The 14,979-nt window shown below is 41.3% G+C and overlaps 1 protein-coding gene across 1 annotated transcript in view; it reads right to left on the reverse strand.

The window, feature by feature from the left end:
* The window catches only part of prkdc (protein kinase, DNA-activated, catalytic subunit), a 31,509-nt gene that overhangs the window by 425 nt on the left and 16,105 nt on the right, over window positions 1–14,979 (reverse strand). Inside the window, exons 45-85 of the mRNA XM_080864311.1 lie at window positions 14,911–14,974; window positions 14,669–14,817; window positions 14,347–14,487; window positions 14,050–14,169; window positions 13,813–13,956; window positions 13,463–13,614; window positions 12,587–12,718; window positions 12,140–12,251; window positions 11,827–11,951; window positions 11,560–11,709; window positions 10,916–11,089; window positions 10,545–10,643; window positions 10,195–10,405; window positions 9,882–10,056; window positions 9,572–9,775; window positions 9,285–9,400; window positions 9,011–9,142; window positions 8,629–8,808; window positions 8,319–8,527; window positions 7,385–7,523; window positions 7,027–7,215; window positions 6,144–6,368; window positions 5,842–5,950; window positions 5,584–5,686; window positions 5,322–5,484; window positions 5,061–5,235; window positions 4,757–4,956; window positions 4,321–4,504; window positions 3,979–4,139; window positions 3,586–3,797; window positions 3,405–3,492; window positions 3,182–3,325; window positions 2,813–3,020; window positions 2,648–2,715; window positions 2,342–2,562; window positions 2,028–2,120; window positions 1,809–1,910; window positions 1,629–1,700; window positions 1,337–1,538; window positions 925–1,113; window positions 244–383 (exon numbers count right to left, since the gene is read on the reverse strand). Of these exons, the coding sequence (XP_080720437.1) occupies window positions 244–383; window positions 925–1,113; window positions 1,337–1,538; window positions 1,629–1,700; window positions 1,809–1,910; window positions 2,028–2,120; window positions 2,342–2,562; window positions 2,648–2,715; window positions 2,813–3,020; window positions 3,182–3,325; window positions 3,405–3,492; window positions 3,586–3,797; window positions 3,979–4,139; window positions 4,321–4,504; window positions 4,757–4,956; window positions 5,061–5,235; window positions 5,322–5,484; window positions 5,584–5,686; window positions 5,842–5,950; window positions 6,144–6,368; window positions 7,027–7,215; window positions 7,385–7,523; window positions 8,319–8,527; window positions 8,629–8,808; window positions 9,011–9,142; window positions 9,285–9,400; window positions 9,572–9,775; window positions 9,882–10,056; window positions 10,195–10,405; window positions 10,545–10,643; window positions 10,916–11,089; window positions 11,560–11,709; window positions 11,827–11,951; window positions 12,140–12,251; window positions 12,587–12,718; window positions 13,463–13,614; window positions 13,813–13,956; window positions 14,050–14,169; window positions 14,347–14,487; window positions 14,669–14,817; window positions 14,911–14,974 (6,176 nt within the window). The remainder of the gene's footprint in view (window positions 1–243; window positions 384–924; window positions 1,114–1,336; window positions 1,539–1,628; window positions 1,701–1,808; window positions 1,911–2,027; window positions 2,121–2,341; window positions 2,563–2,647; window positions 2,716–2,812; window positions 3,021–3,181; window positions 3,326–3,404; window positions 3,493–3,585; window positions 3,798–3,978; window positions 4,140–4,320; window positions 4,505–4,756; window positions 4,957–5,060; window positions 5,236–5,321; window positions 5,485–5,583; window positions 5,687–5,841; window positions 5,951–6,143; window positions 6,369–7,026; window positions 7,216–7,384; window positions 7,524–8,318; window positions 8,528–8,628; window positions 8,809–9,010; window positions 9,143–9,284; window positions 9,401–9,571; window positions 9,776–9,881; window positions 10,057–10,194; window positions 10,406–10,544; window positions 10,644–10,915; window positions 11,090–11,559; window positions 11,710–11,826; window positions 11,952–12,139; window positions 12,252–12,586; window positions 12,719–13,462; window positions 13,615–13,812; window positions 13,957–14,049; window positions 14,170–14,346; window positions 14,488–14,668; window positions 14,818–14,910; window positions 14,975–14,979) is intronic.

Raw genomic sequence — 14,979 nt, forward strand, 5'->3', positions numbered from 1 at the left:
CCAAAACATCAAGTCAAAAACAAGACAAGCTGGAGAATAACAAAACAGTGACTGAATTGTATTATAAAGGTTTCTGATTTCAGATATGACCCCTAATATGAATCAACACACTCGGTAAAATGTTACCATTAGTTGAGTACTGGGACTTTCCATCATTATGGATGTCAAAAACAGAGGGTTGTACTAGCATAGAACGTTAATTAAATCCTATTAGACGTTTCATAATATGATTTGATGATCTACCTGGTTATAGCAGCTGGATTAGCTCCATCCAGTTTTCTCTTGGCAAAGTTAACCTTCTGCAAGGGATACCAGTTGATTTCTTTGGTGTTCACAGTCTCTGTCCATGTGCCTCCTTTCCTCAGTTGTTTCATCTCAAAGTTCTGCATGATAACAATAACACAACTTTTTTGTATCGTAATTTGAAAAACAGATTAAAAGTCTTTAATGTGCAACAGCAAGCAACATTTTATTGGGGGAAATTAAATTAATTCAATTTCACAAACAAAAACTGTAAAACAATAGACTATACAATGGCCAAGAGCCACAAATGAAAACAGAACATGCCACATGTTGTATATAATACAATCTTGATCCGTATCCAAAATTCAGCATGTGCTGTCTGCAAAGTCGAGGGGTGATGATTTGAACTTGCTTTGGATACAACACAGGACTTGGGCACTTTGCAGTCATTGAGTCGACCATGAACTTCTCTGTATTCTAGAGTCAAATGATCCTAAGCACAGACCCAAATCTTCAAGAGAAGGGCTGAGGAAGAAACGAATCCAGAAAAGTCCAGACTTCAACCTGACTGGAATAATGTGGCGACACCTTAAGAGAGTTGTGGCTAAATGGATGCATTAAAATCTCAATGAACACTATTGAAAACATTATCCAAAATCTATCCACTCATTCAATGGTTACCTTCCAGTCCAGGGAGGGTTCCTTGACAAACACGTCCATAGTGTTAAGCAGAAGGTCTGGCTCAGCCCTGTAGGCCCGCAACGAATGAACCATGATGTTCTGGATCAAACCGGACTCCTTCAAGGGTTGCATTAAATTCACAAACTGTTGGGTCAGCCGGAAAGGCATGAGCTCAGGCACAGGGAGGAACTGGGAGAAAATACGGGATTGCACAGAAAGAGATTAACAGTACAGTAGGTCACCTTCTGACATGCTTCACATTCATGCAGCCGGTCACCTCAGCGGTGACAGTAAGATTCATACACCTAAACCAGACAATAAATTCTCCCAACCCAATCACGTGTAAATCACTTATTGCCTCTTCTATGGCATTTTGCTTTAGGCGAGTTAACATTCCTTTCACTGGATATACCTGTGTGGATGAGCCAAACGCATGCCCAAAGTCAATGCCAATCATGCCCCCTGTTTCCATATTTATCATGAAGTTGGAGAGGTGGCGATCTCCAATCCCAAGAATCCAGTGACTCACGCACAGCAAAGCGTGAGAGCTAATGAAGTGGGATCGCAGGGACAGAAAGGCCTCCGGACTGTTGCACATGTTTAGAAAAGCTCTCCTAGAATTTAAAACAAAGAAAAATATGAAGGTTATTACTGCAAGTGTTACCATGTCCCGAGCAGTCATGCTATACATGCAGTCCACTTACTTCAGCAAATCGCTGGGCACACACTGCAATACTTTCATAAAGTTGTTGACAGCATCGGCACGTTTTGCTTTCCTGGCAAAGAATGAAATGCACGTGTAAGTCTGTTAAAATTATTCAAATTGTTTTTTATGAGCATTTATTGAACCCAGTGTCATAGGAGTAAAAATTCAGGTAACTCACTTATAGGCCAGACCATAAAGTGCAATAGCGCTCACACGATTTTTGTCTTTTCGGTTTTCTGGTGCAAAGCGTGAGAGCCAGGCGTTGTACTCATCCATGGAACTTTAAAACAAAGACACAACTGCCATCATATCATCAAACTCATCACACACTAGATGAACTTCATGTTCTTCACCAAACACAGGGCCACGGCATTAGGGTGGAATAAATATACTGTACCTCCCTGCCCTCTGCTGCTCCTCCCCAGTCATTGTGTTGAGCACAAACTCCTTTAGAGTACAGGTGTTTTCCATCCATTCAATCAGACCAATTCTGTAATCATAATTTGCTTAGTTAGTTAATATTTTGTCTAATAATTGTTAAGTAATTAAATATGGGACCAAGAACCAAATGATACTTATAATATTAAATAAATTTTTCTTACTGGATAGTCTTATCAGAGAAAATTAAAAAAAAAACCCATTTTATTCAATCTTTAATCAGTGTAAGTGGAACTGAAGGGACAGATATGGAGACACAGACATGCCCACCACCTTGTGTTTATAGGAATGACTTGATAGGTGCGGAGCTGCAAGCCTCTGTGCAAACACGACGTGTCCTGGCTCAGCAGGATGTTCATGACAGCGAAAAGCTGTTCGATTCGTTGGTCCTGTCGGAGGTCCTCCCCGCCCTTTACCAGAAAGGGGTGGTCCCGCTCGTCATCCCCACGAATGATGAGACGCTTGGGACGACGAATAGAAGACATCACCTTTACCTGCAGGCAAGATCCCAGAGAACTTTCACACTTACAGCCAGGACGAGAACAAACCGTTTAACTCTTCCTGTTTTAAAGTGCATACCCTCTCATCAAAGCCGGTTATCTTTGCATGATACTCTGGCAGTGGTTTGGCTCTCCCGTCATATTGTCCTGCGAGAAAGAAAACACAGCCTCATCAGTGGATAGAACATAACGGATGAGACTGTTTGAAATAAATCAAACAATATTAATCAGTATAGCTCTTAACCTGGGATCTCCAGCTCATTTCTGAATGAGTCTGCTTTAAATCCACTCAGCCAAGGTGAGTATTCCTTCAGGTTCCCTGGCTCCTTCTGAAATCCACGCATGGATGCAGCCAGGTCATCCACTTTCTGCAAAAAGGTTTTATCTTTCCTCTTTTCAAACAGCTGTTTGCCGTTCGGTCCCAACAATTTCTCCACGTCTTTGAAAAACTTCTGCAGGGAACAGCATAACATTATATTTTCTTGATTAGAAGCTGCATATTCTTTTCACTTGCTGATGAATGATCTGTACTAGCCTCCTAATTTCACAAATTTCTGGAGAATCATATTTTTGAGATAAAAAAAAGAGGAAAAAAAGAAAAGAAATGACAAACTTTGATGAATTTCTTTCGAAACATCCCGTGACTATCTGCGCTGCAGTCTCCGAGTATAGACCGCATCTCTTCATACAAGTCTCCCATTTGCTTCCTGTTAAAAGTCGGCTTTTCCAGTTCATTTCTTACGCCATCCCACCAATCCTGCGTGTGGACAGAATGAAAACAATCAGTTTTCGTCTGGCATTTTGATTGAAATCATGTCTGAACTTTCACTCATTACCTTAAAGATCATCTCAGGATTTGTCAGCTGCTGAAGCGCATCCACAAAGTTCTTCACAGCACCTCCCTTGTCCAGCATGCTCTTGAGCCTGTTGATGCACAGCGCTCATAAAATTAAACTGAAGCTTTTGAAAAAATATTTTTAACACCGACCCCCCAAAAAACTGCACCTACAAACTTACCTGTTGACAAACTCCTGTTGCTGGTGTCCTGTAGCCGAGTCCTCAAACTGGTAGCTCTCACTGCTGATCATGAGTGCATAAACCAGTGCCTGAGGGTAGCACTCTGCTATCTGCTCTATGCAGTGCTGTACTGCCACAGCTTCTGGCTTGTCCAAAAGAGCAACCATCTGACTGATCCAGCTAATCAGCATCCAGCAGGGAACAGACATCATCTATATACAGACAGACGACACAATTAAAACATCTGCATTCCCAAAGCTTTAAGGTATTTGGTTTACATTTGCTAATAGTTTCAATGTTTTTTATGTTTACTGGACATATATTATTTTTCTTTTATAATCAGCAGAATTACGTTTCGACATACTAAAGACATTCTTTGTTAACAAAGCTAACCTCTTTTGTCATGAGGTCCAGCGTCTCAGACGGGTACAACTCAATGATCTGTAGCAGGCGTGGGAACCTGAGGCGAGCCTCCTCTGAATTCATCTTCAGTGCTTTCAACATGTTTTCCACTACATGCATCGGCAGCACCAGAAGCTCTGGAAACTGTGTTTCTGTAACCGTAAACAATGGCAACCAACATTTGAGGGAGGAAATAATCCTCTCAGTAGTCTTCAGCACACAGCTAAAGTGTTAAGACCAAGTATTGATCACATTAAGTACTCTGGGTGCTCACTGTTGGTCTTTTTTGCATCAATCTGAACAAATCTCTTCCTGGGAAATGTCACTACTCACCAGCATCGCTCTGCTCCTCCTCTCTTAACCGTTTGTCACAGAAGTTAGCCAAGGTCATGTACGTCTCTATGATGCTGCTAGTCTCCACAAAGTCCTGAGAATAAGACTGAAGCTCCTCGTCGGCCTTTCTGGTCGCTTCACATAGCAACTTCAGCGCCTGTAACTGCAATCCCACTTCCACTTTCTGCAGGAAAAAACTGCTTTTGTGATTCATTTGTTCATTCAATTGGTATAAAATTACAAAGAAGGGTTTAGTGTGATAATCTGCTGTGGAATAAAGTGGAGCCTTTTGCAATTCCCATATATAGCACAGAAATGATGCAGAACACTTTACATCCAATTATTTTTGCCACTATAATCCCAGTTTAGTCATTCATGCAAGTTTCTTCTCTAGCCAGCAACTATAAACAATGTATTTTCCTAAAAAGTAGAGTACCTTTGGATCTGCATTGGACGAGGAAACTCCAGAAAGCTTTACGACTCTCTCTGCTTTGTCAGCATCGATAGTTCCTAGGACTGACGGACTTCTGCTTACAGCTGTGGCCAAGATGTCGAACGATGTACCCTGGAGAATCTTCTGGTATCTGAACACTTTAGCTGTAGCACTCTGACTGTCAGTGTCAGCCTGAAGGTCCTCTGGAGAGAGAAATGAGCTGACATGAAATATGGCAAAAAAGAAAGCTGAAGGCCTTTAAGCTTTGAATACTCGACACTTGTGTGGCATTCTTTTTCCTTCTCACCCAGGAGTGGGATGGTTTTCAGCATGGTGCTGATTTGCTCCACAGGACCCTGAGCCTGACACCGTTTATGGCTGTAGCGGCTAAAACTGTGGACCCACCGCAGCAGCCATCTTCTGTCCATTTTGGCTTCTTTGTGAAGTTCTTTCAGCAGCTTCACAGCTACGGGGAAGTTATTCTGAAAACATTTGCTTGTCCAGGATGAGTTTGATGGGAAAGCATGCTAAAGAACAGACAGAGGAACATCCACACTTGTTTCTTCACCTGCTTCTGGGCTCCATCAGCCATGCGTAGCTTCATGTTGAACTTGCAGTCATTTACTAATGTCTCAATGTCGCCCGCTGGGTCACCTGAGCCGTCCACCTCCATGCTGTCAGATGGAGCATGGCCTCTGAGCTTTTCCCTGATCTTATCCAAAAAGAAACACCTGAAACGTAGAGAAAAAAATAAGGTAGTATCAGGTTCTGTTATTTGTCTTTACTTTAAAAAAAAAAAAAAAAAAGATATGCACGCAGAGTCTTCTTACCGAGATGTAATGATATCATCCCACACATTCACTGGGTCCACTTTAGCATCAGGATACCGTTCAGTCCATGATCTGATGAGGTGCTTGAGGGAGTCCAAAGACACTAATAAAAAAAAATTGTAAAAATTGCAAAAATGTTTCAGAGCTTGAAAAAAAAAAAAATTCAAACAAAGACAGTTTTAGGAATAAATATTCCAAAATCTTGTAAAAAGACCAAACAAACATTTTAAACATTTTAAAAAGCCACTATCCACTCACCCTCTTCTTTAATAAACAACAGGAAGTCCTGGATTTCGGTCAAGGCCTGCACTGACTGCAGAATGGTTAGCCGGCTTTTAGTCAGGAGTGTATCCACGTTGGAGTAACTCTATATGAGGCAAACGAAGTAAGCATGTGTAATAAGTTAATCTAGATAACACACTTGTCTGCTTATTCAGTTAACAGCAACAATCTGTACATATATAACCGTTTCCCCCCCCCATTTCATTTATGAAATAAACTGTTCTCTGTAAATCAAAGAATCGAATGTGCTGGACAGAGAAATGAGTGTGAGAGCAGACCTCCATAAAGAGCTGCATGGCGTAGTTTGTGTAGTATTTGGCGCGGTCGTAGTCCTCTTGCAGGATGTAGAGCAGGCTGAGTTCCTGGCTGTAATGACTTTCCAGCAGCTTTTTGCGCTCCTCCAACTTCATGGCATTGTCGATGAAGCTGAGGAGCGTTTGGTCCCGCTCGCCCCGCTGCAGCTGCTTCAACATGCTACGTATCATGTGCTGCAGGTACATTTCCTAGGACAAATGCAATCGCCAGGGAAGCAAAACATTTGAAGAATGGATTTGATATCAAATGACCAAAAATGTCACAACATGCTGTGAATGCTTTTGTTACACTGCTATGCTACACATTTCTTTTCAATTTTAAAGATACAGTTTTAAGGATTCAGTGACACCTAGTGGTGAGGTTGCAGAAGGACCCAACTGTATACCCCTAAGTCTCCTCTTACTAGCGTGAAGGAAAAGCCACAACTGCTAAAAAAAAAAAGAAAGAAAGAAAAGAGAAACGCTCTAGAGCCACTTTTGTGTAAACAGGGCTAATGTGGAAATAAAGTGGGGCAACATAGCAGGGACATAGCATAGCATAGCTCACTCAAGGTAATTAAACCAAGATTGTTATCTTCAGGAAGGGAAACCGAAGGAACATGATTACAAATATGTTCTATTTCTGCAGATCAACAGCCCCAAACCCTGCAAAGTAAATCTTTAAACCTAATTCACTGCGGCAGTGTTTCATTCAAGGAGTTTTGGAAAGCCACGAAATGAATGAATAGATTACAAAATGTAGGTTTCCAATTTAAGCCATCAGTTACCACAACAGAGGAAAAATGCAGGCTTCAGTTGCAGGTGAGTGGGAATTCCTAAACTGTAAAATCATTTGGGTTATTATTACCTGGTAGAGAGGCTCTGACCACATCATTTCCAAGTTGGGTGGTGAGTTTTCATCTATGTTCACAGTGGAGCAGTACTGAAGAGACTTCCACTCAGTCAAATGACTATATGCATCCATAGCAGCCATCTCCCAGAAGTCCTTCTCACTGTCTGTGGGCTCGCCATCAGGCCAGCTCTCGGTGTTTAGAGCCTGTCAGTATATAAGAGTTTAAACAAACAGCAAGCAATCCGGTGAAACCTGGTGCCCTTTGATTTCATATATTACTTCATATGTTTTCCTGAAATATTTAATATGGTTTCCTTCCCTTCCGGTGGGAAAATATGGGATTCAACCACCAGCTTCTACTGGACTAACAAACCTCATTGTAAAGCTTCACAGCCTCTGCAAAGTCAGTGTTGGCTTCAGCTTGGAGCGCAGTACAAGTGATGGATTTGGTCCCGACTTTACCACCAAAGATTCCACGCACAACATCATAATCTTCCAAAGATTTGTAGAGCCTGGAGAACAGCGGGAGAAAAACAGCACAGTAAATATTAGAGGTGGCAACCACCACACACCCCGTGATACAACTTTATCACTATACTTCACTCCTGATACAATATTACCGTGATTTTGTGACATGCTGAATATTGTTTTTTGAAGCAAAGTGAGACAGTCAACACATGCAAACACTGACAGTGAAACAAACGTTATTTAAGATAAAGTCATTATACTATTAGTCTAGTTTGCAGTTAAAAGCAATCTACTTATTATATTACAGCAATTAACTGTGATAAATCAGTGAAAGTCACAGGTGTTGCTGTCTACATGGAGAGAAAGTCACATTTAACTATTACATTTGCTCCCAGCAACGTTCCTATTCTGCAGGAATATAACCACAATACAACCAGCTGTCCCCTCGAGTTGTGACACAGATTCATTCAGACTGATGGAAATGCAGCAATCTGTCTGCATTTATAAATTAGACAGTACTTGTTGCCAAACCTTCAACAATCTCTGTGAGTGAGTGAAGTCAGTCCAAAATATCAGAAAAATATTGATATTTGGTGTCCATGTTATGACACAAAATCATAACACACAATACTATACTGATTTTTTTTTAATTTTCCACTTCAAAACAAACTCCAGACACTCTCAATCAGCAAACTAAAACTCCTGAACCTGTGACCTTCAGTGACATCATAGCTCTGATTTTGTTCGTTGATGTAATTAAATATTTTGAAGAATAAAAAAATCAGATAAAGAAATATTAAGAATAACACTCAGCTGTAAGGCAGCAATTACTGCAATACCTTGCGAGATTAATCCATTTATTGGTGTCTGGGGGGATTTCTTTGTGTCCTCGTGACCGTTTGGCAGGACGTTCAGCGGGGCCGTCAGCATGCAGTAAACCCTCTTCCAGCAGCAGGATGCCCGATGGCTGCTGCAGACTCATGAGACAAGTGGAGCTGATGGAAGCTGGGTTGAGCTGTTGGAGCTCTTTATGTTGGTAGCACATATCCTAGCACACAAAAAAGCCCCCCAAAATACAACATTTATATATATTTTCTTCAGTATATTAAATACAGAAAGGGGAGTTTAACTATCAAATCTGTTTCTTACCTGCACACATGCTATAAACGGAGGAAAGCAGAGCGTACTCTTGCTCAGGAAGTTGCTCATGTTGGACCGCAGCTCCTCTTTGATCCTCGCGCTCTCCTCTGGCCTCCGTTGTTTCGCCATTTCTTGCAGTATACCAGCAAAAAGAGAGCTGAACAGCTGTTTGGCTAAAATCGGGTCTCTCTAGTTAGGGCAAGGGGAAAAATGTAATATTTAACATTTTACATACAATATTTCTTCCTTAAAATTTCCCCCTTCATTTTGGCCCATCATTTGCAACTATTTTTGGTCTATGAAGTGTTTATGATAAAATCAAAGTCTGATCATATGGTTCATCATGTGCCCGTTTATGGTTTGTCTGAACAGATGGCGTTGGCAGTCTTACCTGTGCTAGAGCTTGAAGTGGAGCGATGAGGTTACTGTACGGGATTTGGATGTCTGGAAAGTCTCCCACCCTGTAGTTACGATACAAAGTCACCTGAGCCTCTTTTCTAAGGGCCAGATTGGCTTTTTCTTCCTGTGACACACAAGAGAACCACTGATAGTTACGAGTCTATCGCAGGCCTGGAAAGTTAGCGAGAGCAAACACAGAAAATCTGCATTATAGATGAACGGATTGGTCTGAGTGGCTCCTGGTTGAATCCCAGCACGGTAGATACCTTTTCCTGCCGTTGATGCTGGATCTCCTTTTTGGCAAAACCTAAGCTGACTTTCTCCTGATCCTTCAGAAATCTGCGTCTCAGTCTCAGGATGTTAGCCCGCTGCTCATTTACTGCTGTTCATACAAAGTGAAAATTTACATTTAAACCAATGAGTGAAGCTTTAGTCTCTTCTTACTGAAACAAGATGTGTTTGTGGTGGTGCTTTTTTTTTTTTATCAAAAACTGAAAAATTAGTTTACATTTAATACTATGCAGTTAATACTGAGGTGGATGGTCAAACTAACCTCTGGTGCGGCTGTCCACCTCATCTGTTGATGCAGTGAGGCGCCTCAGCCCAAAGCCTTCTCCTATTGGTCTTCTCGCTGCGGTTCGCCTCTCTGCTTTCTTATCAAACACCAGCAACGACGACATCGACTCGGAGCCGAGTGAGTACTCTGCCAGCGTATCCACGCTGCTGCCTGTCAGCCAGTTATATGCAGTACGTCGACCTGGGAAAAACACAGCTGTGGTAATCTGCATATTCAAAAATGAAGGAAAGCATTTTAACAGGTACTTTGTTGCGTTGAAGGTGGGTAAACTGAAACACAGCGGTACCTTGTGTTTGTGTCTGACTGAACTCTAATGAAGTCTGCGTGGCTCGGAGCTTTCCCTTCATCGCTCCAGACTGAGATGCTGCCACACTCTCTGGGCCTTGAGAGCTTAGGGTTTCAACAAACATGGGGGTCATTACTGTGCTCCTGAAGCGCCAATTGGAATCGATCACATAGTCCTATAGAGTGAAATGAAAACATGATATTCACAAATCAGGCTTCTTAGTAACAAGCAAATAAAAAAAAAACCCAAAACAGATAAAGTTGTTTCTTCTTCTTCTTTTCTGTAAATGAATCCAAGAAACACAAAAGCTGACCTGGAAGGTGCACTCGGACAGCGGATACTCAAACATGTTTCGTTTAAAGTCCGGACTCTGGCTCGTCATTTCCAGAAGCAGATTGGTGGCCAGGCTTAAAAAGCACCTCTCTATTTTGCAGGAGTACAGAGAACGGAGCACCATCAACATTCGCTCGAGGGTCGCAGTGGGGAGGCGCTTCTCCTGACTCCAGAAGTTACAAACATACAGCCTGAAAAGACGGAACGAGGAGTACACAACATCAGAAGAGTCGACAAAAGATGAAATAAATTTAAAAAATACAAATATCCACTGTGGAAAGTATCTCATTATATTAGCATGGGGATAAAAAAGTCATATTGGGTGCTTACTGAAGGCCTTGATTTTCTTCTGACAAACCCTGAAGCAGTGTTTCTTTAGCAGCATTGAGAATTTCCAGTGAGGTGTTGTCTTCCATGCTTTCATCATCGCTGGAAGAAAAATAACATGTCACATGAATAAAACGGTCAGACGATCCTACTGAAAAAAGACTGTACAAAGGCATTATGTGGGTCGAATCTGAAAACACTAATTTTTTATTTAACCTTTATTTAACCAGGAATGTCCCGTTGAGATCAAAAACCTCTTTTTCAAGGGAGTCCTGGCCAAGAGGCAGCACATTTCCAAACAAATAAATACCAATAAGGCAAACAAAAAATAGTAAACTATGATCTGGTTGAGGCTGGAAGCCAAAAAGCCTCACCCATAGTTGTCCTGGATCCACATTAGGATGTCGTACATCCGCTCTCTGCAGACTGGAGAAGGATGAGAGACGAAAGCCGTAACAGAGCCCAGCAGCTCTTGAAGCTCCACCGGCGTCAGACGGGGAATAATCTTGTGGATGATATCGAGGCATGCTCTCTGCCGTGCCTCATCCCTGGAAAGAGAAATGTGGAGGAACATGGTTCAGCACCTCTTAATTTACACTTTTAATTTTGTAAGATTTATTTTTGGCTTTTATTATTTTTATAACAAGAAAGAAGGGACAGAGAACAGGGAGAATGGCACACAGGACGGGTGGAGCTGAACCCAGGCATATAGATCACCTGCTAACCCACCCCACATTTATAGTTATTTAATTGATCACAAACTAAATTTAAAAAAATGCCCTGAATGTCAAATTCCCATTGATTCCGTATGGTTAATGCTTCCATCACCATTAAAGGATTTTACTTGCGCTAACACACATTCAAATGTTTGGCCCTGTTGGCGTGTATAAAAAAAGAAAACTCCACCGCAGAGGCCCAATAGGGTTCTGTGATCATTTCTGACATTTTTGCAATGATGATGGTGGATATGATAATAAAAAAAGAGAACTAAACAGAGAGGCAGCAAGGAAGAACTCGCCTATGGTTCATCATCTGAATGAAGCCGGTGATCTTCAGCTGCAGGAAGATGTCTGGAATGACATCAGCACGGCTCAGAACGCACTCCAAGCAGTTAGTCTTTAAGACGCCGTGCAGCTTTGGCAGGAGGAAGAACACATAATTCACAAACCTGAAAAATACAAAGAAAATAATGAAGACCAAAGCTTGGAAGGTAGCTTGATAATTACATTTAGAAAATTATACTAAAATAAATAAATAAATAAATAAATTCGCACTGTAAACTTACCGATCCATAAATGGAGGAAAATGCTTGGAGACTTTGTTCAAACAAATAATGAACTTGTCATCCAGGTCTTTTTTCTTCAGATTTGTTATCTTACTTGTAGCAAGACTGAGAAGTTCTTGATGTTGCTAAGCAATAAAAACATTAAAAAATTAAGTCATACTTGTGAGGGAAAAACAACAATTCTTGCAATAAAACTGAAAAAGGGATTTCAGTGATTTGAGAAGGATAACATAAGATAAACACTTAGACTCGTCAAAATAAATCTAACATGTGGTCGAGGCATAAATGAACCGAAACTAGAAAAAGTTCATACCTCGCCCATATCAGTCATGCTCTTCAGGATGAGGCCGATAATTTCAGCAGCAGCCGAGTAGACTTCTTTATATCTTACATAGGACACGTTGGTGGTGAGAGACTGAATGTACCTGAAGGAGAAAAAAAGAAAGAGGACACCATACAGAAATCATATTTTTGCAGCACAGCAGTACATGAGCTACAACACACATATATACATGTGACTATAATGTCAGTGGCATAGTAGCTCATCTGGATCGCGATCCTTTTCACACATTACTGCTCGACAAATGTAACCCTGACCTTGAGCACAATTTGGTGAAGAACCATTATAACCTGTGATTGCTGTGAATTGTGGAAAGATCCAGGAGGATTTGCCAAAAATACACCAAAGTCTGCCTTTCGCTTCCTGCTTGCTGATTTCAACTTTGATTTCAACTTGCATCTTCCAACTTGCAACTTTTACCTCTCATATTCAATTCCGCACGACGCATCGTAGGCAGGGAGGTTGTTTGCCAAGATGATTCCCAGCAGCTGAAGCCCGACAGAGTTGTCTTTGCTGTTAGCGTCAGTGCCACAAAATCGCTCGTATATTAGACTGAGAAGGCAAGAAAAGAGAGAAAGCCAAGGACCACAGATCAGTTTCATTTTGTTAAAAACAAACAAAAAACAAACAAAAAAACATGCAAGAAAAAAAAATTTACATTTATAATTTATGTTAATATGTTTGAGACCGTACAACATTTGTAATTCAAATAAACAAAAGGATAAAATAATGCAGCATTTTTCCTACTTTTTATAACAACATAAGACATAATTAGAGTCGACAACAGACAACTTTACTCAGGAACAACTCATCAGAAAGTGTTTATTCCTAAAGATTTCATTCTCTGTTCAGCACACCAGTGTTTATAACACATGGGGCGATCGTGGCTCAAGAGTTGGGCGTTCGTCTTGTAATCGGAAGGTTGCCGGTTCGAGCCCCGGCTCCGACAGTCTCGGTCGTTGTGTCCTTGGGCAAGACACTTCACCTGTTGCCTACTGGTGGTGGTCAGAGGGCCCGGTGGCGCCAGTGTCCAGCAGCCTCGCCTCTGTCAGTGCCCCCAGGGTGGCTGTGGCTACAATGTAGCTTGCCATCACCAGTGTGTGAATGTGTGTGTGACTGGTTGTGTAAAGCACTTTGGGGTCCTTAGGGACTAGTAAAGCGCTATACAAATACAGGCCATTTACCATGTTGGTAATTAAATGCAGATTTTTGATGTACAAAATAAGATGCCAGCAGCTTAAATATTGGTGACTGTTAAGTTTATCTGGACTTGATGTGATCTTGTGTGAGCACTACCTGTAAGGCACATGCAGACAGTCTTTCCAGCACTCTACCAGAGTGCGGATGATCTCCAGGTTGTGGCGGAAAACGGGCCTCTTAGAGTGAAAGCAGTGCTTCATCAGGAACTCCAGCAGCCGGTTGGCAAGGACTTCATCTCTGGGGTTACCCTTAGATTAAAAAAAAGAGAAGTTATCAATGATAAACTTTTATTATAAGAAATGTATCATATCATAGCAGATAACAAATGAGTAAAATACAATTTATGACTCTCCGTAGCGTTTTAACAAAAATAAATAAATAAATTAACTGAATCGCAGCTGATTTGGTGCCACGTTTTCACATTCATAAATTGAACTATGACAAACTTTGGGTGTAGCCAGGCTTGTCCAGGATAGCACCGTAACCACCACATCCACCACCATAAAATGGATCCCCACTCCTCCAGTGTTTCCAGAGACAACAAGCTGTAGAAGTGGCCCAAGCCAGTACTTGGCATAAGGCCGAAACACCTGGAGAAAAAAAAAGAAAAAAGAAAATGAGTCGTACAACCTATTTTATTAACTAATTTCTATATTTGAAAGAATTAACTGAGGGACATCCACCTCCTCTGTGTTGATGATCAGCTTAGAGATGAAGAGTCGAATGTTCAGAGGTGTTGATGGATTTGCCAGTTTTCCATGTAGGAATTTCATCCATGGAGGAAGCTCACTGGGCACATTTCCCTGTTTTACAGAGCATTTGACACAAACTCCTCAGTAGTCATCATACATTCATAATATTCATTACAGAGATTAATTAGAGAGTTGTAATTACATGAAAATTTTTAGGATTTGAAGTAAACGTCAGACTTACTTAATCCTGTTATAAATAATGAAAACCTGCCGTACTTTGGCACTGACCTGTTCAGTTTTGGGGGTTATGTTGTTCCTTTGCATGTGCCCAATAAGAGCAGTCATGGTCGTCATGCATTCATGCTGGTTTAGCTCATCCATTTCTAGATCAACCATTGCATCCTGGGACGGGCTCATCTCCTCTGTCTCCTAGATTTACAAACACGTTAGCAAACCTTCTTGATAACCATGAAACCAGAGCCATTTTGAAACAGCAAATGACTTATCCTTAACACTGGTTTCCATTGGGGCTTTCAAAAATGTTCAACTGGTTATACAATAGTCATTTTAAACTCCTGTGTTCTCATTTTAAAAGACAGAAAAAACTAACTCTTTTTGCAACAGCCCGCTTTTCTCCTTCTGGGTTTTGGGAACTGAAGGAAAAGCTTTGGACTCCTGTGGAAAAGTCAAACTGGCTCATCTCCTCGCTCAGGCTGCTGTCAGCCATGTATGACTGGGAGGACAGATAGACTGGAGCTTCTGTGGAAACCACAAATAAATCACAGAAACACACACCGTCAAGCTGCAGTAAGATACATTTATACGTCTGTGACAAACAGAAACACTTCTTACCTCCATTCTCTTCATTTACTTCTTTTCGAATCATAACGTATTTCTTTTTCCTCTCAAGCGGGACCTGCA

The sequence above is a fragment of the Rhamphochromis sp. 'chilingali' genome (assembly GCF_963969265.1).
Source record: "Rhamphochromis sp. 'chilingali' genome assembly, chromosome: 18".
NCBI classification, from domain to species: Eukaryota; Metazoa; Chordata; class Actinopteri; order Cichliformes; family Cichlidae; genus Rhamphochromis; species Rhamphochromis sp. 'chilingali'.